The sequence below is a fragment of the Heliangelus exortis genome, chromosome 11 (assembly GCF_036169615.1).
Source record: "Heliangelus exortis chromosome 11, bHelExo1.hap1, whole genome shotgun sequence".
Taxonomy (NCBI): Eukaryota; Metazoa; Chordata; class Aves; order Apodiformes; family Trochilidae; genus Heliangelus; species Heliangelus exortis.
In genome coordinates this window covers 11,435,855-11,461,335 of record NC_092432.1, presented here as the reverse complement: position 1 = coordinate 11,461,335, position 25,481 = coordinate 11,435,855, and the positions used below count along the sequence as shown (strand labels likewise).

Genomic DNA, 25,481 nt, shown 5'->3' with positions numbered 1-25,481 from the left:
GTACCAAGTTCCAGCAGGTGGGAGCACAGGCACCAGTCCCACACACCAACATCCCCTCCCCGTACTTCTCCACCAAGGTGAGGTAATTTTTATTGTCATCCTGCAGGAAAAAGAAACAGGGGAGCATAAGCTGCTGGGAATGGCAGAGCTCAGCCCCACAGCCCCAAGCCCCACAGCACTACCCAGCACACTGCTGTGTGGCTTTCTCAGGGGAAAAAAAAAAAGCAGAGGAGGAGGATGATAGCATCACCTCCTGCTCCACAGGCTCTGGAGGTTTTCAGTCAGACAGAGCATGTGAGAAGCAGACAGAGCCCCTTTCCAAGCAGTCCTTCAGCCCAAGTCCTCCAACCCTCACCCATCCATCTGCTCCTCAAATGCTCTTTCACCACAGGCAGGACCTACCAGACTCCCAGACATGATGCACAGCCCTTCATTTTTGACTGGGAAGTCTTCCTAGAATAAAAGAGAAAGAGAGATGCTTTAGTTCCTTCCCTCTAAAAGCCCATGGAGAGGGGCTCAGCCCCACACACCACACCTCAGGCACTCTCTTAGCAAGAAACACAGCAAGGGTGTTGGGGAGAAGGCCACTGCACAGACTTTTTCCCCATCTCAATATTTGAAGACCCTTGGGCAGGCAGGGCTGGATTTCTCAGGGTGAGAGGCAGATGGGGGGATGCAGGACCAAAGCAGCAGGGCTGGGCTGCTCCCCAGAAGATTTTGGGAGAGGATTTGTTGCTGGGGGGAATGGGTGTTCAGTAGGGGATGGTGGAGTTGGAGGGCTCGGCCATTCAGACCACATTGTTCCCAGGAAAAAGAAGGGAAGTGTCTGGCCCAAATCTCAGCAGCTGACTTGTTTGAGAAGGACAGGAAGGGGCCATGAGAAATCCACCTGGGGGGTTTCCCTCCTGCAGTAACTTTGTGTCCAGCTGATCCAGAACTTCCTGCTTTTGAGGAAAGGCATTGTGGGCTCTCACAATGGGAAGGGATGGAAATCCAGCTGCTCCCCAGTGATGTAAGTAGGAACATCCCTTCCCATGATACAGAAAGGCCCCTCACTGGAAAAAGTCCTCCCTCTGGGGCAGCAAAGCCCTCAGGAGGAACACAGCCTGGGAAAAGCCCACCCACAACCAGTTAGGAGGCTTCCCCCAGACACTCAGTATACTGGTGTTGGAGCTTCCCAGATGGATGGGGCAGGCTGGGCAGAGAGCAGCCCCTTCCAGGCCTGATTTTGCTTCTGGCTGAGACACTGAGCACAGGGAAGAGCATCCAGGCTGTGAGATGGATGCCAGAAACTTTCTCACCAAGTTCCAGGGCCAAACTTGTCAGCAGAGCATCCTTACCGTGTAGCTCTCATTGGTTGCAAAGTCGTGGTAATAAAGCTTTCCCTCTCCCCCAACGTAGATGGCTGAGCTGTTTTCTTGGTGATAGAAGACAGGGTACTTCTCACTCCTGGGAAACACATACTCCTTGGCACCTAGGAACAGCACAGGGGAGACACTGGTCAGGACAACTGCAGCTGCTCCCTCCACCCTCCTGCATCTGACATGCCCACAGCTTCCTCTGCCCTGCTTCAAGACCTTGCCTGTGTTGAACTGGAGCTGTGACTTCTCAGCTGGCTGGATGGAGAGGAGTAACTGGGCTGCTGGGAAGCTGGAGGGTCTGCCTCCTCATGCCCAGGGGGAAGAGCATCACCAGCAGCACACTCCTCCTCAGCAGCCTCCAGATGCACTGTCAGAATCTCCTTCCAAGGGCCAGGGGGGATGGAAAAGGGTTGGAGGTGACAGGGGACAGGGCAAGGGTGCAGGTAAAGCTGCAGCTCCTGGGCTCCACACCCCAGACATAAAAAGAAGTGAGCTGCAAGACCTTGCACCTATGTCACAACCAGTAGCTGCAGCTTCCCAGGCTCAGCTGGGAGGAAGAACTGCCCATCCTCTCCTCTCTCCTTCCTCTTTCTCCTTCTGTCACTTTTCTGAAAGCATCCTCCCTGTTGCCAGCTCAGGTGTGGGGGGCTGGCCCTGCACCCCAGCTCTGAGCTTCTTCCCCTGGGGCCTTTGCTGGTTCTTGCTGGGTTCCACTGGTCCTGCAGCATCCCTGGGATACGGTGCAGCCCTACCTGGCCCTGCTCCAGAGCAAGATGCAGCTCACACCCCCTGCCCTAGGTTGCTCTCTCTCTCTCTCCTGCTGCAGTTTGAAGCGATGAAATGAGGAGGAGAAAAATTCCCATCAGGACTGAGTGTGACTGGGCAGCACTCTGCTTCCACCTCTCCCTCTTTTCCCTTTTCCAAAGAAGAGGGGGCCTCTCTCTCCTGGCAACTTCTACTGCTCCCAGCAGACACAGGGGAGCTGGCTGCCTGCACAGACAGCCAATTAATCAGTGGCACGTGTCCCTCTCTATTTATAGGGGCACTTGGCAGGACAGGCAAAGGACAAGCTTCCCCCAGCCCAGTGCTCCCCTCTGCCCAGAGCACGCTGAGCAGGGCTCCTGCCAGGGCTCTGCAGAGCCCCGAGTCAAAAGGACTCATTTAGAGGTCACTGGGGCTCCTGAATGCCTGCTTGGTTTGTGGGTTTTTTTCTCCATTTCAGTCTGCTGGCTCAAGCTCCGCAGGGTCTCTGATCCCAGAGGGGTTAAAGCCAGGCAGCCAGGCTTAGCTAAGCCTCAGGGCTGCTGCTGGGACAGGCTCCCAGCCAGGCTCCTGGCTGCTGTTTTGCAAGGAGAGAAGGTGAAGGTGTGTGGTGGGGTAAGAATCAGGGATTCCCACCCACCCACCCATGGTTGCACCTCCACGCTGCCTTCCCCACGGGATGCACCCCGAGAGGCACCAGGACAGCCCAGCTAGGTGACAGTCCCTGCCTGCTCCCCATCCCCTCCTCAGCCCTACAGACTCTCCTCTGCCCAAGGACTCACAGAAAGTCCTGGGCATGTGTTTTGCCAGCTGGAGAAGCTGGCATCCAGGCTTTCCAGAGTGACTGTGCAACTCCTTTGCTCCAGCAGCCCGGAACGTGGGATGCCGGTCGGGAAACGCCGGGGAACCCGGGCTTCTCATCAGCCACACACTCAGCCTGAGCTTGCTGGGAAGGAGAGGACTAATCCTCTTTCCACCAGCAATCCTCAAAATCCCCTTCCTGACCCAACCTGCAGAGCCAGCAGGCAGCAGCCCCCACACACAGGAGCCCCTGAAGCCCCCCAGCCCTGTCCAGCTGCCACCACCACCCCCCTTGCCACGCCACGGGCAGGGCTGGATGGACTTGCTTCTTTTTCCTAAACCTCCATCCCAGCCCCTAAAATTGCTGCAAATCCTTGAATATACACACCTGCAGCCTTTCCCTTCTCCTCACCCTTCTGCACATTGGGATGTCCCCCCCTCCCCACCCCGTGGGCTCCTTTGGTTTTGTTTTGAGGTTGTTTTTGGCACGAGTCTTTTTTAAGCCCTGCCAACCTGCAAGGACACTTTTCCCCAAACAGTCAGCAACAAACAAGCCCAAAACAATAATTTGGTTGGCGCCAACACGTTATTTATCCTACAGCTCCCCAGGGACTGCACTGATTTACTGAGCTGCAAGTAAACAGCTCTGCTAGCCGGGGGCCAGCAGCGTCTTGTGGCTCCAGAACTGATTTAACTTGATCTCCAAAGAAGCTTTTTAAAGGTGTTTCCATGTGCTGGGGTCCCTCTGGCTCTGAACCAGCCCCCCTGGCTGTACTTCATCTCCTGCTCAGCTTCAGTAAGAGGTTTGATCCCCTTTGCCTCTGCTTTTCCAGGGGGGCTGGGGGGAGCAGCCCTGCACCCCCAGACCCACATATGGGGTATAACTGGCTTTAAGAGCTGGGGATGATGAGGCAGATGGCCCACGCTATGTCCCCAAAGAAGGGGACATGCCTCCCTCAGCCATCCCAAGCCTGCTTTTGAGGCTGCCAAGATTCACCCTGCTGCAAGGGGGAGGGCACGACCCTGCCACCTCCCTCCAAAATCAAGTCTGGAGCTTCAGAAGACACAGGGCTCGATTCTAGGGCCTGATTCACCCCCCCCCCCAGGACCCTTTGCCTGGCATTTGCTGCAAAGCCCATGGCCAAAACCCAACTCAATGGCACGATTGTCAATTGAAACCCCAACCCCAGCCCTGAGGAGCCAGGGGGAGAAAGAGAGGCTTTGTGCTTGACGGGCACCACACCAGACTGAAGAAGAATAATATTAAAAGAGGGAGAAGAAGGGAGCCCAGGGCACCTCGGAAGGATGCCTACAAGGTGAGGTAATGGAGGAGGAGGAGGAAGGAAACTCTCTGGATGGGAAGAGGGCAGGGAGGAGCATCCTTAACTCAGAGAGAGCGATGCAGATAACAGATGGAGCAATTCTGCTTCCCATCAGATTGAAACGGGATGGCCACCCCCAGATGCTCCTGAATCCAGCTGGAACAACACACTGCGGAGTTCTCTGGAACCCTGGGTGTCCAGGAGACTCTTCAGAAAGGGATCAAGAGCCTGGGCAGAACCTGGACCCTCCCCAACACCACGGCAAGGTGTGGTTCCCATTGCAGCACCTCAGAGCTTTGTGCAGGGGGGGAACCATGTCCCCCACCACCCCAAAAAACAAACATTTCAGATTGCCAGATGGCTCCAGCACCACAAACACTGGGCTTACTCATTTGCCCAGGATCCCAGTGCTGCTGGCCAGCAAGTTTTTGCAGGTCTAAAATTCATCGAGGCTGGGGGAAGGCATTGTCTCCAGAAAACTGGCATGATGGTTTGAATCTGCTCTGGTGCCAGCTTTTTAAAATAAGGAGCAGAAATAGAAAAGAAAAAGGGAAAGGAGAGGGAGATGAGAACCTGCTACTTCTTGGGAGCAATGATGCTGCTGCTGAGAGCCAGATCCTTAAGCTGGGGCTCACAAACCCCTTGTCTAGTGGGAACCCCTGGAATATGAAGAGGGAAAACCAGGCAGAGTATTAGGTTTATCTGCTCCCTGCCTTAGGTTTATCTGCTGCCCTGAGCTGGGGGATCTTGGTTTTTCCTATGCTGCCTGCCCTCTCCCAAGCACTCCTGCTGCTGCAGGACAGAGCCACAGAGCTGGGCCAACCACCAGGATTGTGAAAAGGCAAAATAGGGTTTCAAGCTGTGCCACCCCAAAACTCCCCTCCTCAGCCCAACCTCTGGGGCCGCCATGCTCCCCATCACCCAGGCAAATCCTCCTGGGAATTCTGCTCCCTCTAAGACATTACAACACTGTCAGTTGTCACTGCCACATGTCCCAGCCTCCCCAGCACCCTGCCAGTGACACTGCCACCTGCTCTGCTGCCTGTGGGTCTGACAGCCAGCAGGCTCCCACCCCTGCCACCTCACCAGTCTGATCCTTTCCTCGGCCCCCTCCTTCTCCAAACAGCTTCTCATTTCCCAAGTTTTATTTCTTCCTTCCTTTTTGAATGGGCTGAGCAGATGATAACCTTGAGAGCTGCCCATTTTTTGTTGCAATCCAGCTGGGATCAGGTCTGGTGACATCCAGCCCAATGACATCCATCTCCCTTCCTCTGTCCTGTGCGTGCAGGATGCATGACCAGCACGGAGGAATTACCTTTTTCCTGGAAAAGCTGGGAAAAGGATTCAGACTCAGTGCCTTAGTCACTCATTGGGGTCAGAACTCCTGATTCCAGTTCCGATATCACTTCACAGTGTGGTTCCTCTATTTCCCAAGCCAAGGACCAGGGGAACAATCCCTGGATTTGCTACCTGCTCAGCCAGACACCAGACCCAGGAGCCCCACCAGCAGATGCTGCCTCCTGAGAGGAGCACAGGGCATCAGAGCACCCACCCCAGAGAGATGGAAATCTGCAAGAGGGCTGCCATGGGGTGCTCTCCATCCCTGGGAAAAGGGCTGGACTGAACCACTCTGCTCCCATCCAAGAGCCCCGCGCCGTCTGTCTCCCCAGCTCCACCACAGATGCTGGCAAGAAGCCAAGCTCCAATTTCTTTTTTTTTTTTTTTTTTTTTTTTTTTTTTTTTTTATGATCTATAAATTCCCGAGTTGAGGCATTTCAGAAAGAGGAAGCTGCTCTGGTTTTTCTTTCCCTGTGACTTTGCCCAGAGAGAGCAGAATGACACAAGGGAACAATAAAACAACAGTTGGGCTGGAGAGGTGGTCCCCAGAGCATCCCCCATCCAGAGCCATCCCCTGCCCAGGGGACAGATGTCTCAAGCAACCTGAGAGCCTCCTGGGACCCAGCAGATCCTGCAGAAACAGCATTAGGTTTTATAGGAACAGTAAGTCTCTAGATGCCATGACCCAGGAGGGGTACTCTAGGGGGAATGTGTTCTGAGGTGCCACGGAGTAATTGCAGGGCTGCAAGTTGCAAGGACACCAATACGTCAGCAGCCACCATGCCCTGCAGAAAATGATACAGTTTGTGGGAGGATTTTCTGAGAAAGGGGCAACACACTGTGGGGAACCACTTCCTTCTCAGTGCTCACAAGAAAAAAAAAAAACCAAAAAAGGCTCACTGTGCCCTCCTCCCCCAGCTTACTCCACCAGCATCCTACCAAGGGGCTGAGCTGCACCCCTGGAGCACAAGGTTCTGATGGGTACCTCTGGGAGCTGAGGGAGCAGAGGCTGAAGGGCTGAAGGGTCGCCCGCACTGTCAGCCTCTGCCCCAACATCAATCATTGCTCAAAGAAAGCCAAATAAAAAGAGCAGAACCAATGCAAGCCCATCCTCTACAGATTTCAGGACCTCGTAAGAGCTCCTTGCCCCTCAGGGGAGGGCAGGCTCTGGAGAGCAGATGGAACCAGCAGAGGTCCAGTATCTGCACCACGTTTCAGAGCCAGCACAGCCTCTCCCAGCAGGGCAGGGCAGGGCAGGACAGGAGCATGGCCATGTATGGCAGCAGTGCTGAGGGATGGCAGAGCCTTAGCTTGAGCCAGGCACTTCCACAAAGCCATCCCAAGAGTGTGTGTGGATGAAGTCAGATGGTTTTCCTGAGAAGGCAAAGTGCTTTTGCATCAGCCCGGGGTGGGTAAAAGCCCTGGCAGCAATTTTTCCAGGCCCTCTATCCTGTAGGAAGTGTTGTGGTTCAGTTCTCGAAAGCTGCCCAGCTGGGAGGGAGGGCTGGGGCTGGATGCTGCTTTCCTTTCCCATCTGGGACCAGTCCTTCACGTGGAGAACCAGTGAGCCCAGCTCTGGGCAACACGGGCACCCCACAGCAGGCTGGAGAGCATCACGGGGGGACACGTAACCCAGGTCCCCTTGCTGAGGGGCCATGTGCTGGTGGGAAACCCAAAAGGAAGAGGTGTGAAAGCGGGGAGGGGAGCTGTGCAGCTGGGAAGCCCACATTTACACATTCCACTCCTCTTTCTTATTTTAAGTTTGCGGCAAGTCAGAGCGATGGGCTTGATCTGATTGGTATTTCTCATCCTGCCTCTCCCCCAAGACACTTTGGAGACAAGAAACATTTCATCAGCTGCCAAGAAACCTCACTCCCTCTGTTCTCACCCCCCTCCCCGACTGCTTCTGACACCCCCTAAGCACCCCCCCAAAGAAAGGAGGGAGGCCACTGCTACATCCCTCCAGAGCTGGACTTTCCCACCCTCAGCCAAGCCCCATTCCTGGTTGCCACCCTCCCAAGCTGCTTCTCTTTTTTGGCTTCTTCCCCTCCCCCCCCCCGAGGACCCCGCAATCACGGGGTAATTCTGTGCCTTCTTTCCCCTGCCCTCGGGAGATCCCTGCCCTCAATAAGCAAAATGCTCCAGAGCAGAGGGAACGATTCAGCTCGCCCTGTTGGGGACCTGGCCTACAAAAGCTCTGGGTGATCTGCCCTACAAAAAAAACCCTCCTGGTTTCTGTGCAATCCCAAAAGCCGGGAGGACCAGGCTGGCACGGAGGGAAGGCTCCCTGAGAACACTAGCTGGGCAAATGTGCTTTCTGAGAGTTACACTGCAGAAAGCAAACATTCTGGCACATTAGTGATTTCCACTCTAGTTCTGTTTAGCTCCGGAACCTTTTGCCAGCAGCGTTCAGCACAGGGGCAAGTGAGGGCAGGAAGCCAGAGGGGGAAAAAATTAAAAAAAACAACAAAACCTCTCAGTTTGGTTACCCAGCTGCTGGGCATGGGCACGCCTGCTCAGAACCTCTTTGGAGAGCTACAAAACCAATATCCCCTGTGCTGGGGGCCTCCCAGCCTGAGTCTGAGCCCACAGCAGTCCCAAATGTCCCCTCAGCAAGCAACAAAAGCCACCCCTAAACCTGAAGCCAGGGAGGAGCACACCTTGCCTGCCTGCCAAGCCTCGGGCAGCATCACCTCGGGGCTCCTCTTGCTGGAGCCAAAGTACTTCCAGCTCCGGGGAATATAAATTTCTCCTTTTTTCCATACAAAATGAGTGTATGACAGGCACGGCCGGGTTTTTCCATGCGTGCTAACGCATTCCTGATATCCCCTGCCCACGCCTGCACGCTCAGCCCCCCCCAAATTCTGCAGCACCGGAGCCTGTGCCACTGCAAGGGGAGTCCAGAGCCTTGGATTTCACGTGCAGCTGGCAGCAAGGCTTGGCAGATCCCAGGTACCTTTTTTTTTTTTTTCCCTACCAGCCCTGAAACCGAGCTGCTCGCTGCACCCTACGGATTGCAGGTGCTAAATTTAGAGCCAGGTTTTGTTACTTTCCCAAGCCCTTCTCCCTAATGATGGTCCCGAGCTGTGCCGTGTTCCTGCTGGAAGCTGGGCAACTTTAGCCTCTGATTATGGGATTTTTTCCTGTACGGTCACTGAAACATCAGCAGAACAACAAAAGGATGCTTTTAGCAGGAGAGCTGCGATCTGGAGATACAAGGCTGCCCCTCCCACTAGGAAGATCACTTTCCAGAGACTGATTTATCATAAAAAGAACCTCTCCAGAATCAAAAAATTGCCCTGAGCACCTCTCTGCATATCCACCAGCAAAGCAGTCACTTTGCCTTTTAGCTTAATTGGCAGCCACCTCCCAGCTCCCTGCTGCTGGGGAGGGAAGGGCATCCAGAAAGCCTTCTCGGGCACATCCTTGCTTCTCCCAGCCCCAGGGAGGGAAGCCAGGAGCTGAGCAGAGGGTGGGAGGACCTGTGGGGTCCCCCGTGGGGCCTCCAGCCTCTGCAGAGGTTTAAAGGTGAGAAGAAAGGTCTGTGGCCCTAGAGACAGGGTGAAGATTCAGTTCCCTACCAAACCCAAAGAGATGTTGCTGCCTGCAATGAGGGGGGGGGGTGGGATTTCTTTCTGGATTGGGAAGGTTTTTTTGCAGCTTTCCTATCTGTGACTCCAGGCTTCCCACCCCTGTAATGAGTGTCAGCCAGGTCTCAGCCCCACAGCCCCAGGGCTTTGTGCCTGACAAGGCCATGGAGACTTTCCCAACACTCCACTTGACCCCCCCAGAAGGAACACACAACATCCATTCCTCCAGCAGGAACACACAATATCCATTCTTTTCCCAACAGGAACACACAACATCCATTCCTCCAGCAGGAACACACAACAACATCCATTCTTTTCCCAGCCACCTTTGGCTGCAGCTCCACATTACTCAGCCCTGGAGAGCCAAACCACTGCTTTACCGTCAGCCGCCCAAAACCGGAGGCTCAGATCAGACTTCCCAAAACTTGGCACTCCCCAGACTTCCCCCAACTTGGCCAGGGTTGTGGTAAGCAGCCAAAGGTCAGGTGTCTGGCTGGCACCCTCCAAACATTCCTCAAGGCAGCTCCTTAAATTCCCAATTCCCTTCCTCTCTCTTCCAGTGCACAGCTCAGCCCCAGTGGTTAATGAGCTGGGGAGTCCCAGTTAGAGGAGGATGGTGACACTGGTTAACAGGGTTCAGACTGGGGGCTGGACCTTCACAGCACTTGAGAGCTGTAAATTGGAGGCAATATTGGGTTTATTATGTGCTGCTCCAGATTTAGGCTGCCCTGAAATTAGCAGAGATGGGAGGAGATGCTCCTGAATCTCCCTCCTGTGGCACTTGGAGCATTTTTCTGTCACCGGAGGCACTTGGACACTGCCAACCACACCGGGTGGAGCTGGGAGGGAAAAGAGAAGTGTATCCAACAGGAGGAACAAGCCCTATTCTTGGAGCAACCAGGAATAGCCACACACCATCGGATGTAGCACGACAGGGGAGACCGGGCTGCAAAATAAGCAATTTCCTCCCTCCAACTCACCTTCCAGCCCTTTTTTTGGACACAAGCTTCTTTAAAGAGCCTCTTGCACTCAGTACTTGAGTGTTCAGATTTAGATGGAGTTTGTGCTTGCTCAAAGGATTGAGCTACAACAACTCCAGCAAAACTTCCCAGCCCAATTTTATGTAATTGAGAGCCTGAATCAGCCCGAGGGCTGGCACGGAGCTAGGCAGCAGGTCAGCAATTTGCATCTGGTTCTCTTTCCCAGTTTTTCACTTCATTTCAGTGAAGCAGCCACAACTTTGAGGAGTTCACCCAGGCCTGGTGTTTTTGTGTCACGCTGTTGCAACAGGAGGTGGCTGTGATTCACTCGCTTGGTTTGTTTGGTTTGTTTTTCTTTTTCAATCTGTGCAGAGCAAAAAATATTTCCAACCAATATTTTATAATACCAGCATCCCCCACCCTGTGAAAAATGAGCTGTCTGAAGAAAATAGCCTTGCTGGGAAAAAGAGGAGCTTTCTCCTGGAAAGGCTGATGCTCTGAGAGTGGCATGTGAAAACTGTCCTACAAAGATGTTTCCCACCCGTGGGACCACAGCTTCTGAGAAAAAAGAGTGTTGCTGTCCCTGAGGGGCCCCAACACTGGTGGGAGCACCAGTCTCTCATTTTGCCAACACTCCACCCTAGCAGAGCTCAGCCCCCTCTCTAGCTGGCTCTCCTTTTCCTTTGCCCACTGCTACACTGGTGAGAGAGCAGAGCTCCCAGAAGAGCTCTTCCAGCATTGGAGGTACTCACTGGCACAGCTTTCCCAGCTCAAGGAGAGGCAGCTGAACCTGCCAAAGCCCAAGGAGCTACTTCAGACAGCGTGGGCAGCTTGCAGGGACTGCCATTTCCCTTCCCCCATGGCCCAGGGCAGGCTCCAGCCAGTTCACCTGGGCCAGGGGTCAATCTTGCTCATCCCCCACAGGACCTGTTTATCTCCTGGGAGCTACACACCAGCTTCCAGCCCCATCTGCTAATGAGAAAGGGGAATAATTCAACAGTTAGACCCCACGCTACCCTTGGGTGTAGCTGGCAACCAGAGAGGGTCCATGAGAGCTTGTCTCACATCTCCACTCACACAATAAGCAGGGACAAGACCACCTTCAGCTAAAAATGACTCCTGCCCTGTACCAGAGGCCCCAGGCTATCAGAGCCTGAGCCAGCTCTGGGCCTCCTCGCTGTCCTCACCGCCCTCCCCATGCTTGGTGACATCCTGGTCACTGGTCCAGCAGCCTGGGATGCCACCTCCTGCTCTGCACAGAGCTGCTTCTGCCCCCTCTGTCACCTGGACAGCTCTGAGCAGCCCCAGGCACAGGGCAGGCTCCCTCCCTCCTCCTCTCATCAGAACAGATCCGTGCTGACAAGCAAGAGGTCGGAGTGGGATGCACCTTCCCAAAGCAAAGCCAGGATGGGCAGGATGCAGTTAGAAAAGCACCCAGAGGCAAAGTGAGGGCAGAAAGAAAGGGAAGGTAGGCAAGGACATGGCATCCAAGGTTGGAACACTTGTGCCCCAGGCTGGTAGGACTGGACTCCCTCCCACTCTGCAAAGCTCAGGGACAGGGCTCTTGCCACCAGCAGCCTTCCTTCAGGAGGGCAATAGCCAGGAGAGACCCTGACCCAGCTGCAAAGGGGAAGGGGGGCAAAGTTCTTGTCAGTAAAAAGGATCTGAAGCACTTCAGATATGACCAGAGGTCTGTCTGGAGCTGACCTCAGCCCTTTGCTCCGAGCGTCTTCCCCCTAAGAGGAAGAAACCCTGCAGAGTCAGATGTTCTTCCCAATAACTGCTTACCCAGCTGGGCACAAGAACTTGTGCTGCCTGCTCCAGGACCCCTCACCCTCCCCTCAGTGGCAAACACTCCCGAGCACACATCGAGACAGGGCTGGCAGCTGGTCCCCTCCTCACCACTCCTGCCCTGCAAAATAAAGGCAGGAGAGGAGCAGCAGCCAAGCCCTGCTGGGGAATGGTTCCTCCACAGGGTGTGCAGGGACAGACAGGTCTGCAGAACACACTGCTCCAGCCACCCACCACCAGCAGTCCAAGTCCCCAGGGCTGCAAAACTACTTAAGCCCAGGCAGCTCCAAGGACAGAGCAAGAGCTCAGGACCAGGCCACCTAAGCACAGCTACACTTTTTTTTTTTTTTTTCCTCAGCTCATAATGCCCCCTCATCTCTTTCTTGCTAGGAAAGTGGACACCAAGAGACTGTGGGGGGAACATCTGGGAAGTTCAGGCTGCCCCCAGCAAGACCAGGGCTCTGCCTGGGTCTGGCAGGGCGCTGGTGAGAGGAGTAAGGCTGAGAGATGCAGCTTTGCCCAGCACCAATTTTCCTCCTCTCCCCCAGCACCAAAGCCTGGGGGGGGATCCCTTGCACATACCCATCCCTTCTGGAGAGAGCTGGGCTCCAGCCAGCAGCAGGAATCTCCCCCCTCAAGCCTGTAACGTCTCAAAGTGCCTTTGCTGAGGTTGTCATACCTGGTGCTGGTGATGGGCTGTGGCGTGTAAGAAATTTAATTATGTGAAGAGCTGCCAGCACCCGCAGAGCCCAGGGCTGGGGCCAGCGCTGCAGCAAACCAGCCCTGGCACCGGGGGCTCTGCACATGCCCTGCACTGCTGCTCCCAGCCTCCAGGACCAGGACTGGAGCTGCAAACCCAGCCTTTCAGCACCCTCCTCTCCCACCCCCAGCCCCAGCACAGGCTGAGCCTCTGGCTGTGGATGCTCACAGCAGCAGAGTGCTGATTTGCAGGTTTTACTGAAGATGCTGCGCTTGCCATCCCCTGTGCCTGGAGCACTGGGGAAGTTGGAGGGCTCCCTGCCACCCACCCTGCCCCCTTCCTCCCTGTCCCATTCCTTCAGCCTCCTCTCCACCCTCCTCCACACCCACAGCCCCATTTCTGAAAGGACAGAGGTCATGCTGAGCAATCTCTGAAACAGGATGCAGGATGATGGGCAATATTGGGGCATGCCACACCTCCAACAACTCCCTCATTAAAATACCTCTGCTGTGCCTCAGCCAAGCTCTCCAAAATCCAGAGAGGAGCAGGGATAAGCAGTTCCTTGCAGGCAGATGTCCTCACACTAATTGGTTTCAGTGTTGGTGACAGAGCCTCACTGTGCCCAGGCAAAGCCACCCAGGGTAAGGCCCAATGACCCCAGCACGATACTTGGGGCTGATAGAGATGGGGGGAAATCACCCACTCAAGCCTTTTCCTCCTTTCAGCACAGCTTTACTCCACGGCAGACATTTTCAACCACCCCAAATCCCCTGCAATTCATCCTCCCCCCCCTGCCCCGAGCGGCCCAGGGTAAATATCTGTGGAGAGGACACAATCTCCAGTCCCCGGCTGGACACGGGCTCTGCACCTTCTCCCCTAACTCCCAACCCTTTTTCTGAGCTTCTTCAGCTGCCAGAGGACAAAACAAATGACACAACACCAGCAGTAACCTTTGGCTGCCCTCCCTGCCAGCCTCTCTCCCCTTTGTGCTAGGGGCAGAAGCCACCTCCAAGCCGGGCACCCGCCACCCTTCCCTCCCCTCCGGGCCCCGGGGCAGGAGAAGGGCAGGGAAAAAAAATCACAGCAGAAGAATAACAGATGGCGCAGAATAAACCACGGGGAAATTCGTGTCCTCTGAAGTTGCCGGGGAAGAGGAATGACAGAGGAGCTGTTGTACTGCAGAGCAGCGTGAGCTCCGCAGCTCGGCTCAACCCGCCGAGCAGCAGAACCGCTGGGGACAAGACGGGGTCTTTTGTTAGAGCCTCCCCTCCCCGGGGGGAATTCATCAAAAAGCTTGGAAGACACATGATAAAACCCCCCTAAACGCCAGCCTGCTCTTTTCGACACATTTGAAGCCCTGGGCTGAAAACAGTTCTTTGTTCAGTTTCTGCTAAGATCAGATCTGATTATAATTCCTTGCGTGTCATTTCAGACATGTACAATATATTTTCTCAGAGACCACGGATCTTCTGCAAACATTTACTCACGCTACTCTTTTTGCAGACAAGGGGGTAAGTATGAGGGTGAATAGGAAAATTAACTGCATTATGTAAATACACTTCTCCTTTTCTCTGCAAGTTACAAGGAAGTGGTTCCTGCGCTGTTCTGGGGCTTTTTGACAGCCCTTAATGAACCCAGCCTGTAGGAAAAGGTTTTTAAGGCTATATAAATGAAAGGACTTGGCAAGAAGAGGGCTCTAAAAATTCAGCTAAAAGCGACCAAGGACGCCAGAAGCCCCTTCCTGAGATCACAGGCATTTCAGCTCACTTTAACGAGACGAAAGTCTCCCCAGAGAGACAAAAGAAAGAAAGAAACAAACAAAAAAAAAAAAAAAAGACAAAAAAAAAAAAAAAAAAGACCAGGTCTTCTGAAACAGACCTGGCCCGGGTAGCAAACACACGGCCCAGGGAGCAGCAAGTCAGCTGCAGGCTCTGCTGCTGCATCTCAAGGTTGCAGCCGACCGCAGCCCGGGGCTCACTCACCTTGCGGAGCCGAGATGATCCTGGGGTTCACCTTGGAGCGCCCCGCTGTCCCCACGCCCAGCTGGATGGCCCACAGGGCCACCAAGAGGGCAGCAGGCCACCTCCTGCCCATTCCTACTTACTGAGCCCGTGGAGATGAGGAGCTTGTGAGGCTGACAGCTGCATCGCTGCCTTATACAAAAGAGTGGGCAGCATCCAGGGCAGCCAATGGCAAAGCGAGGGCGGGACTCCGGCTAACTTCTCTGGCTTTTCCTTTTTTTTAATGAGCTTTTCTCCCCAAAGTGACTCTCTTCAGACAGCATCTGATCCTCAGCAGTTGGTACTTGCCGGTTTCGAGGGGTTTTTTTGGGCCTCCTTTCTATTTTTTTGTTGGTTTTTTTTTTCTCCCCTCCTCCTCCTGGAAGCGGGAGGCTGATGGCTTTGTTCACCCAGAGAAGCGATGCTGCTGACCCAAGCCTTGTGATCAACCTCCACTTGCCAGGGGAATGCTCACTCGGGGCCATATGAAACCAGACAGAGAATATTTGTAAGGACATAGAAGGAGCAAGGGGTGAAGCAGGGTGGGGGGTTTGGGGCCATGAAGCCAGGCAGGGCTGTGGAGGCAGCAAAAACCTGAGGCTGCAGCACAGCTCTTGCCCAGCTCTCTTCCTGCTGGTGCTACCAGAAAAGGGAGAAGTAAAAGGGCCCCTCCTCTCACTCTGGGCCATATGAAACCAGAAAGAGAATATGTGTAAGGACACAAAAGAAGCAAGAGGCGAAGCAGAGTGGGGGATTTGGGGCCATGAAGCCAGGCAGGGCTATGGAGGCAGCAAGAACCTGCTCAGCACCAGGAGGCTGCAGCACAGCTCTTGCCCAGCCCTCTTCCTGCTGGTCATACAAGAAAAAAGAGAAGTCAAGGGCCCCTCCTAGCTCTGCCCCAAAAATGAACTCATCATCCCAAGGCAGGAAGACTACGAGATGAATTCCAAGGATGTGATGACAACTCAGCTGTGTCCCTGGAACACACACCCCCTCGCCAGACCTGTCGAACTTGCACGGCGTGTGCCTGGGAGCAGGGCACTTAAAACACATCCCAGAGGACAAGTCAGAAACCCACTGGGAGCTGGGGTGAAGAAACACCCCCTTCCCTAAGATCCCAACTTTTGTGCTGCTGACAGTCTCTGGGATGCTGAGCAATGTCCCATTCTGAGGCTGGCCTGCCACACCACCTTTGGAAAGTCACTTTGCTGAGGAAAAGCTCTTGAGAGGCCAGGGAGGAAGGGCTGCTTGTCTTTGTGGAGTGCTGGGAGGTTTGCTAATGAGGAGAGCAGGGCAAGGGAGGTTGGACGTGAGCAGAATAGGAGAGCCCCACGGGGAACGCCGGAGGACGAGAGGAGCAGCTGCGTCCTTTAAAGTTGGTATTGAAGCCAGAGCCAGGTCTGCTCAGGTCCTGAAGGAGCCCAGCAGGGTGGGGAGGGGAGCTGGGGGGACATTTTGGAGGAAGCAAAAAAACTAATGAGCTAGCTAATGGTGAATTTTAAGGACCCGGAGGAATTTCCCACCAACTCTACCCCTGGGGTTTTTTATCTTTCTCTTTAAACAAATATCTGCTTGGGTAATTGCAGTGTGAGAAGATACAAATCAGCTCAGGCTTTTCACTTTTGCACGTGGTGAATGGGCCCTGAACCCTTTTGCATTGCTCCTCACCTCCAAACAACTGCCCATTTCCCCCTGCCCCAGAGGTGGATGCATCTCTCTGCCTGCCCCACTGCTTCCAGAGGTGCTGAACCCTCTTATCTCTTTATTTTCTTGCAGAGAAGGCTTGCTGAAAAATATCTGATGCAGTAAGGCTCTTACACAGGCAGGGATGAAAAAGAAACGCTGTTCATAGATCAACAGCCTAAGCCATACAAGCCAGGCAGGTTCCTTAACAGACGTGGGGACTTAGCATTTTGCATCCCTCCCCAGATTTGGGCTTGCGTATGTTAGTATCTGCTTTGCCTTCCATGACATGATGCAGCTGGTGGGCTGGGAAACTGGCTTTCAACTCCCACTCAAAAAGTTGCCAACTGGAAATACAGAAGGGTTCTGATGAGAGCTGAACAAGGAGAGTTTCTGCCATATGAGAACAGTAAATCCTTTGCTCTTCCCTTTTCCTTGCCTGTAACTCCCAATTCTGGGGATTCTGCATGGGTAGCTTTGAGGTTTGGTTTTGTTGTTTTTTTTTTTTCTAAATACAATGCTCCTGTGTGTAAAATTCAGCACCAAACCAACCCAGGAGTCTGGAGGGGTTCAGCTCTGGGCTCCTACTGCTTCAACACAATACCCAATACCCACTCCATCTCCTAGACCCCAAGCTGAGCCACCCCATGGACATGACTGCACTGTGGTCCTTGATTCAGAATGACACTGGGGCACTGTTTGCTTTTGCTAAGGAAGAGACTCAGCAGCCACCTGGGTGTGCAGAGGTTTAATTCACTTCTGTGCCAGACCTCCTCCTGCTGCCTCACCAGCACATCAGCCTGCAGCAGAAGTAAAAAGTGACAGCAGTGGAAGCAGCAAGAAGCACTCCAAAAATGCTGGTTATGACTCTTCAAAGGAATGGTGTTTATTAAAACTGAGCTTTAATCAAAATGCCTTTGCTCCCTCCAGAAGCCACAGCTCCCTTTAGCCTTCTTTTTCCTCCCCCTAAGCTCCTCCAGGGCAGCAACAAGACTGATGAGCTGGGTGAGCCAAACTCCCACAGATGTAGAAACATCAGATGAGTGCACAGGGCAACACCGGGGGAGGTGATTTCAACACCTGGGCAATATCTGGGGAGTGGAAGGGAGTGGCAGGCCACCCACAGTGTAGTGTCTTGGGAAAAAAAAAAAAAACATGAGCTCCCCACAGGCTGTGCTGCGCCACAGAGATGCAGATATTGCTAACAAAGCTGCACTTGGTTCATCAAGGAGCAGCCCAGCTTGGCCACATGGGAGGAGAGCAGAGCAGAGCTTGGTTTCAAGGTTGCTCAAGCAAAGGGTTTGCTCCAGACCTGCTCAGACACCTGCCTCGTCCTCAGCTACAGGCAAGGAACGTGGGTACAAGAGGTTGGATTCCAGGCACCAGCTCCTTGCTCAGCCCTGCTCCCCCACAGAGGTTTCCATCTGCCTCACTTCACGTAGCAAAACTTCCACAACGCAGTTTTTTTTTCAAGATCATGCTGCCCTGTCCCAGCATAGATCAGAAAGCAGCTTTCTCCAAGTAGCTTCTAAAAATCACAAAGCACAGATTTGCCTTAAGAGGAACAGTTTTAGTCCCGACTGAAGAAAAGATAAACTGCTTGAGTGCTTGTGGCCCAAGCATTCTCTTAGGAGAACTCCTGTTTTCCTCTCTTTTTCTTCCAGAAAGGCAGCTACCTTAGAACATCATGCACAAGGATGAATCAATTACCTCCTGCTAACCCCAGGTCAGTAATGAGAACAGCTGAGAGCTGTGACGGGTCTGAACACACCTTACATGGAAAAACTACTCAAGGCATTCTTATCTCAGCAAAACCCAGTTTCTCTGCTGTGCCACCTCTTCCACAAACCTGACAAGCTCTCCTCAAGCTCTGGCTGTTGTCAGAAGGGTACAAAGAACGTGGCACCAAGGGCTGAGGCTGTGCAGGGGGTCCCTCGTGACACACGAGTGCCTGTGTGCCCACTGAAAAGCTGAGACAGGGAGACTGCAAGTTTTGATACAGAGCATGGGAAATGCTGTTAAACCCTGCCTGTGTGCTGCTGGGGGGACTGATGTGCCATGAGCCTGGGACACAAGTGTAAATGACATTAGGGAGCTTTGGAAAACCAGAACTTTCATTTCTTACCCCTTGCATTCTGGCTTTGGGAACAAGCAAACTTACACAGGAATGGATTCAGAGGGGGAAAAAGTGAAATTCCACTTCCAATTCCAAGTGAAATTCCAAAAGTGTTTCTTTTGTCACTGCCCAATGGGCCTTTTAGTCCTCAGGTGACCAAGTGAAGGAAGTCAGGAAGTAAAGCAGATCACTCCTCAGCAAGCTGCTGCATTTGGTTTTCAACACACCAATCCTCCCCCCAGCTCACATTCCCTGCAGACAGCTACTGAAACCTCACCCATCCCCTTCTAAAGCCACTGTTCTGCCTGTCAACCCCACAGCCTCTCCAGGCAAGATGTTTTCACAAGGGCCACCTCCCTCCATCAGCTACTGGAGCTGGATGGAACCTGGGGGTGCTGAGGGGTCACTGCACCTTCCCCTCTCAGTCCTGCCCACATGCTGAAGGACAGCACATCACATCTCCTGCCCCCAGAAGGGTCACTAATGGGCTCAGAACTGCCCATGTGCTCAATGCCACCACCAGGATTTGAAAAATGAGCCAGGGAAGCAGGCAAGGAGGTGAAGCAGGCTGCCAGGAGCACACACAGCCTCTCAGACAGGGGTGTCAAAGGCTTCAGGTAGAGTCCTGCCTGATTAAAACAGTTAAAAAGCACAGGAATAAGTTGCTTTGTTGAGACTGATCTGCTTCAACTCCCAGCAGGAGAGCTGCAGGTTGGTACCTTAACTCCACACAGCATGTCAGAGCTGTATTCCTCAGGGAGCCCAGCAGACCAGGCTCTTTGCCTTACCTGAAACTGTTGGGGTTCCTTTTCCTCACTGCTGGGCTCCTCTGTTTCCTAGCAGGGCCTGGATGGCAGGGCAGCATCTCCTCCTGCTGCAGAGCAGTGACTCTGCTCTCCTGTGGGAACGTCTCTGTTTCAGGGCTGGGCAAAGCAGCCTCCTCCAAAGCCCCAATTCCTGCACCTCCCACCTGCTCTGACCACTCCAAAGAAGGGTCCAGCATCCACCCCCAACCTCCTGAGCCCCCTTTAGCAGCTCCTCCTGGTCATACACAAATCAGACATTGGAATGGGCTGCCCAGGGAAGCAGTGGATTCTCCATCCCTGGAGATATTTAAGAAGAGACTGGATGTGGCACTCAGTGCCATGGGCTGGGAACTGCAGTGGTAGTGGATCAAGGGTTGGACTTGATGATCTCTGAGGTTCCTTCCAACCCAGCCCCTTCTGTGATTCTGTGATTCTCTGCCATAGCTCAGCTTGGAGTTTCAGCCCATATTTTTCTCTGGGGAATCCAAGCAAGTCCCTGGGCCCCCCAAGAGGCCACTTCCAACTGGTCCCCCAAGAGGCCACTTCCAACTGGTCCCCCAAGAGGCCACTTCCAGCTGCTGCTGGGACACATGCCAACAGAAGCTCTTCCCAACTGGCCAGGCACGTAAGATTAAGTAGAGGCTGCTCAGGAAAGCAAACTCATTTAAAGATATGAAGTCAACCTCGTAGCCCTCGTAGCCCGTAGTATTTCCAGCAGTGGTCTCTGTCTGGCCAGGAAGGGAGAGTCACCTAAAGGAGTGCTCTGCCTCCTGCTCCTCCTGCCTATTTTGGCCCCTGCTAGCCAGCCCCAGGCCAAGTGACACAGAAGGAAGGTGACTGGAGCTCAGCACTGTCCTTGGCCTCCATTCAGAGCCTGCCTGGTGACACCAAGGCTCAGCACCACAGATGCACTGGTTCCTCCTCCCAGCAGACATGGGAAGCTCGCCATCCCTTCCAGCAGGAGAGTGGGAACAGCTCAGGATCTCACCATGTGCTGGACCCGTTTGACTTGTTTTTTTCTCTGGGACCTGTCAAAATTTTTGAAAGGGACAGTGCCCCGGGCAGGGAAGAGCTCCTCTTTCTTCCTGCCTCCCATCTGCCCTTCCTCAGGCAGGCTTCCTCCACTACCCCCTTCCCTGGAAGAGGGCCAGGGAAATGGGAATATGCAAACAATGCCATTAACACCGAGGTAAACAGTTTGGAGTTTGCTCTGCGGGACACCAGGGCAGCCTGCTGAGCACTGCTGGGGGATTACAGAGCTCTCCCCTCATTACCAACCATTCCTGCTTTAGCAAGATTAAGTGACAATTTTCTTCCTGACTGCCCAACTCTCCTTAGAACCTGCTGCTGCTCCACAGATGCCCCCAAATCAAAGCAGGGCCACTGCCCATCCCTTTAGAGTGTAACCCCAGGAGTTACTGGTGCCACACACAGTCCCCCAGCTGCACCTGATCCTCTCCTCCCAGCTGCTCAAGGACTTGGAAACTGGGGGTGAAGCATTGGACTCCTTGCTGTGGGGTGGCACGGGGGCTACAGCTTCATCTGTGTTTAAAGAAGGAAGTTGTGTGGGGTCTGTTAACCACAACCACCCCATATCTAAACCTGACAGCTGGAGGATGGAAAATCTAACAAGAGACAGATCTTCCTCTACCCACCCTGTTCTGAGGTTTTTCTGCAGCATCTGCAATTGGCCACTGCAGTAAAACAAGGGACTCTGGTCCTCATCCTACATGAACACATGTGATGCTTTCATCACCCTCCACAGCTCTCCAGATTCTCCATCAAACTCAACACCTAAACTCATAAATCCTTCTGAACAAGCAGCCCAAGCTCTTGTATCTGCAAGGTATTTACTGCAGTGATAGAGATAAAACCAGCTGGGTAATTTTGGGCCAACCATTCCAGCAGCCTGGAACACACAGAAGTCAGCTAGAAAGACTGTGTTGGTCAGAAATGCTCCCCAAAATCTCTGGTCTCACCTTAAGGAGCATTGGGTTTTTTTTCTGTGTTTTGTTTATAGAGTTTCCAGGCTCAGCTCAAGAGGACAAAAGACAGGAAACTTCATGCTCAAAACCAGCACCTCAGCCATTGTCTTAATTTCAAAGTCAGGGGGATGTTTATCCCCTTCCCTCTGAATTTTCCTTTTGCTTAGCATACTCTTCAGCTCAAGTGTCCTTGTAAGGCAGATCTGGAACTACATGCACTACTATGTACAAAACAACTGTTCATAAACACTGTGATTTTGAAGTATTAGAAGACTATAAATAGTGGGAAACAAAAATATTTTCATGGCATGACATTTTCAGTACATTTCTGCTTTCAGCAAGTTAAGATCCAGTCAGTTCCCTTAAACCCACACTCCTTTATTGTGCTGGCATCACAGGGAGTCCCAGCTCTGCAAAGCTCAGCTTGAGAAGGATGCTTTGAGGACTAAAGCAAGAGCTCCCCTTTCCTCATTTGTAAAGAAGAACATTGCTTCATGCCAGGAGTGGGACTGAGCCCCACAGGACACAGCATTAAATCACCTCTCCTGCTCTCACCTTGTTCCTCAGCAGCTGTCCCACCATCAGAAAAACTCTTTCCTCCTTCCTCGAAATTTTACCTGAAGGAAGAGTAAGGCAAATATTTCCTTATTGCCAAGGAAATCCCACCAGTCCCTGCCATCCCCTCCTTCCCTTTGTTCTGGCCTGGCCCCCTCCGGGAATCAGCACAAAGCTAACTGCAGAAAAACTAGAAATTCCCTTCATATTTCCTGACACCTCTGCTTTTCCCACCAGGACAAAGCTGAAAGCAGCCAGGAAACCACAGAGCCCTTTGCAAAGACAAGTTCTTTGCTGCTGTTTGCAACATGGATGTATCCTGATGGGCTGCCCGAGCTCACTCCTATCCTAAAAAATCCCAAGGGGGATGCTGAGCTGCTGCATCCTGCACCATAGCAGCTCTGGAAAAAGTCACCTTCACCAATCTTCTGAATTCAGATGCCAGAGAGGAGCTGGGAGGCCAAGATGTGGAGTCCCACACAGCTGGGGAGAAAAGAAAGATGCCCAGTACAGACAGGCAGAATGAGCAGGGGCATTGCAGCAGGGACTCTGCTGGCTCCTGCACGTTGCTGGATAAAGTTGGGCAAAACAGCAGCACAGGTTTAAGGGATTTAGTTCCTGCACCAGGGTCCTGCAAGCAGGGGATGCTGAGAGCCTCTGCTTGGCTGTGGGAGGAAGGGAGAAACAGTCTGAAATACCAGGGGCATGGAGGAGATAAGGGGAAATCTCTCCAGGACGAGTCATCTGAAGCCAGACATCCAGGCTGAAGAGCTTGAAACTTTGAACTTTGGCTGTTTATGATCTGATTCAACAAACTTCCCAAGCACACCCACACCAGTGAGACTGCATCTGCAGGGAGACAACAAATACCTCCAACATCTGCTCCTAGGACCCGTCTTCCCAGTTGCGTTCACACCCAGGGAGGCTCCAGCCTTGGGAAAGCAGAGGAAGAGGGAGGGGGGGCAGTCACACACAGGCTGGGGTGCTGCAGAAGCCATCATGGATGCAAAGCTTGGGAGATTTTGTTCCATGTCCATCTCAACCTTTTTGCTGGGAAATCACCCTCAGGGAGACGATCAGCTCGAGAGTGTCTCAGGCGAAAAAAAAAAAACAGACAAGGTGGAAACTGAAAAAAAAAGCCATCAAAGTAGCTAAAGTAGAAGAGAAGGACACATATGGTGAAGAGTCAAGATCCCAGCCAAACCACCGACCCCTGCAGGTGTCCACAACGGGCCAGCATTGATGATCAAGCAGCAGAAGAAATAGAGATGACTGAGAACAAACAGCTGCTGTTATTGCTTCCCCTGTCAGCTCCACTCCAGGCAAAGAAGGAACTGAAGCACAAATTTCTCCTTGAAAAATGGAAATTGACATCAGAAAGTCCCCTCTGAAAGTGCTTAGGTTGGGGAACCATGATCTGACCTCCACCTATTCCTCCAGAGGCTCAGCGAAGCACCTCCTGGCCACAGCAGTGCCTGGGGAGGTCAAGCCATGGGTGCCTGGCTGGCAGACACTGGAGCTGGGCATGCAGCCAGGAGTCAGGCAAGCTGAGCCCCAACAAGGGTGGCTGCACACCCAGCCCACACGTGGAAGGAATGAGCAGAGGTGCTGCAGGAAGAGGGGAAGGTGTCAGGGCAGCAGCACCAAGGATGGATTGGGAGGAAGAGACAAGGCAGGAGAGAGAACATCCCAACTCCTTCCCAAGCAGCAGAAACTCTTGCATTCAGCAACTGACAATTTAGAGCCTGGGCTTTGCTGCTTTCTCAGCAACGACTCCCAGGATCTCCCAGTGACATTCCCATTTTGTTGGGATTCCTCCAATGACCGGGACAATGGGCTCAGACAAGACCCTACACCCTCATCAACCACATTTTGGCTACAACCCCAGGCCAAGGGCCTCTCCAAGAGACTCTGCACCTCCTGAGGCCTCTCCCTGGCAGGTTTCTCTCCCCTCCCTGCAGGCAGAGGTGGCTGCCAGCATGGCTTTTGTCTCCAAGCAGGAGGCAGGAGACATTGGGCCACCAGAGCAGGTGGGAAGGCAGCACTCCCTTGGCCCCTTCTTGAGGCACTCTGAGCTTTCACCCTCCTAAAGAGCTCCTGCATCAAAGTTTCCCTTCTCCTCCTCCTCCTCCTCCATCAGCAGCCCTGCAGGTGCCAGGCAGAGCTTCTCTTCCCATCCCTGCAGCTCTAAATTTGCCTGGTTGCTGAGCACATCTATTCTGGGCAGCCACAGGCAGGCGAGAGGAGGGAAGCGAAGCGCCGGCAGCACCCGCCTCGCGTACGCCAAGTTCCCTGCCAGAGCCAGTTCAGGGAAAGCCTTTGGATCTGGTGCTGCCAGCCAAGGAAAGCCATTGGGGAAAAGGCACTGGAAAATAAGTTATTCCCAGGTGATTCGTAAGTACCTGGGAAAGCAGGGAGAAGGAGGAAGAGGCGTAACAGAATAAATTCCTGCAGGCAAAACATGGGATCGAATCATAGAGTCATAGAATTGGCTGGGTTGGAAGGGACCTCAGGGATCATCAAATCCAACCCTTGATCCACTCCCCCCGTGGTTCCCAGCCCATGGCACTCAGTGCCACATCCAGGCTCTTCGTAAATATCTCCAGGGATGGAGAATCCACCACTTCCCTGGGCAGCCCATTCCAATGTCTGATCACCCTCTCCATAAAGAAATTATTTCTAATATCCAACCTAAACCTCCCCTGGCACAACTTGAGACCTCTTGTGCCCTCTTGTCTTGCTGAGAGTTGCCTGGGAAAAGAGACCAACCCCTCCCTGGCTCCAACCTCCTTTCAGGGAGTTGTAGAGAGTGATGAGGTCTCCCCTGAGCCTCTTCTTCTCCAGACTGAACACCCCCAGCTCCCTCAGCCCTTCCTCACAGGACTTGTGCTGGATCCCTTCACAGCCTCCTTGCTCTTCTCTGGACCTGCTCCAGCACCTCAATCTCCTTCCTGAGCTGAGGGGCCCAGAACTGGACACAGGACTCAAGCTGGGGCCTCCCCAGGGCTGAGCACAGGGGCAGAATCCCTTCCCTGGACCTGCTGGCCACGCTGTTCCTGAGCCAGGCCAGGATGCCATTGGCCTTCTTGGCCACCTGGGCACACTGCTGGCTCATGTTCAGCTTCCTGGCAATCCAGACTCCCAGGTCCCTTTCTGCCACTCTGTGCCCAGCCTGGAGCTCCCCATGGGGTTGTTGTGTTGAACCTCATCCCATTGGGATCATCCCAACTCTCCAGTCTGTCCAGGTCCCTCTGCAGAGCCCTCCTGCCTTCCAGCTGATCCACATTCCCCCCCAGCTTAGTGTCATCTGAGAATTTGCTGATGATGGACTCAATCTCCTCATCTAAATCACTGATGAAGATATTAAACAGAACTGGGCTCAACACTGATCCCTGGGGGACACCACAGCCGCCATTTTGAGGCAGCCCCGTTCACTACCACTCTCCAGCCAGTTCCTAACCCAGCACAGTGTGTCCCTGTCCAAGCTGTGGGCTGACAGCTTTTTCAGGAGTATGCTGTGGGAGATGGTGTCAAAGGCCTTGGTGAAGTCCAGGTAGACCACATCCACAGCCTTCCCCTCATCCAGTCGTAAGGGAAAGGTCTGGCCTGAAAAAATTACAAACCAAAACAATACCACTTGGGGACAACCAAGAAACCCAAGCTGAGAACTGACACCCTCATCCCAAAACAA

At 53.4% G+C, this 25,481-nt stretch overlaps 1 protein-coding gene across 3 annotated transcripts in view; it reads right to left on the bottom strand.

The window, feature by feature from the left end:
* SEMA7A (semaphorin 7A (JohnMiltonHagen blood group)) overlaps window positions 1–25,481 on the bottom strand; it is a 37,345-nt gene that overhangs the window by 10,124 nt on the left and 1,740 nt on the right. Inside the window, exons 1-6 of one of the 3 annotated variants that reach the window (XM_071754573.1) lie at window positions 22,206–24,222; window positions 21,791–21,852; window positions 19,233–19,342; window positions 1,341–1,474; window positions 403–453; window positions 5–100 (exon numbers count right to left, since the gene is read on the bottom strand). In XM_071754573.1, the coding sequence (XP_071610674.1) occupies window positions 5–100; window positions 403–417 (111 nt within the window). In that variant the 5' untranslated portion in view covers window positions 418–453; window positions 1,341–1,474; window positions 19,233–19,342; window positions 21,791–21,852; window positions 22,206–24,222. Of the gene's footprint in view, window positions 1–4; window positions 101–402; window positions 454–1,340; window positions 1,475–14,627; window positions 18,987–19,232; window positions 19,343–21,790; window positions 21,853–22,205; window positions 24,223–25,481 lie in introns of those variants that run through there. The other 2 variants (XM_071754572.1, XM_071754571.1) reach the window with 2 other exon arrangements.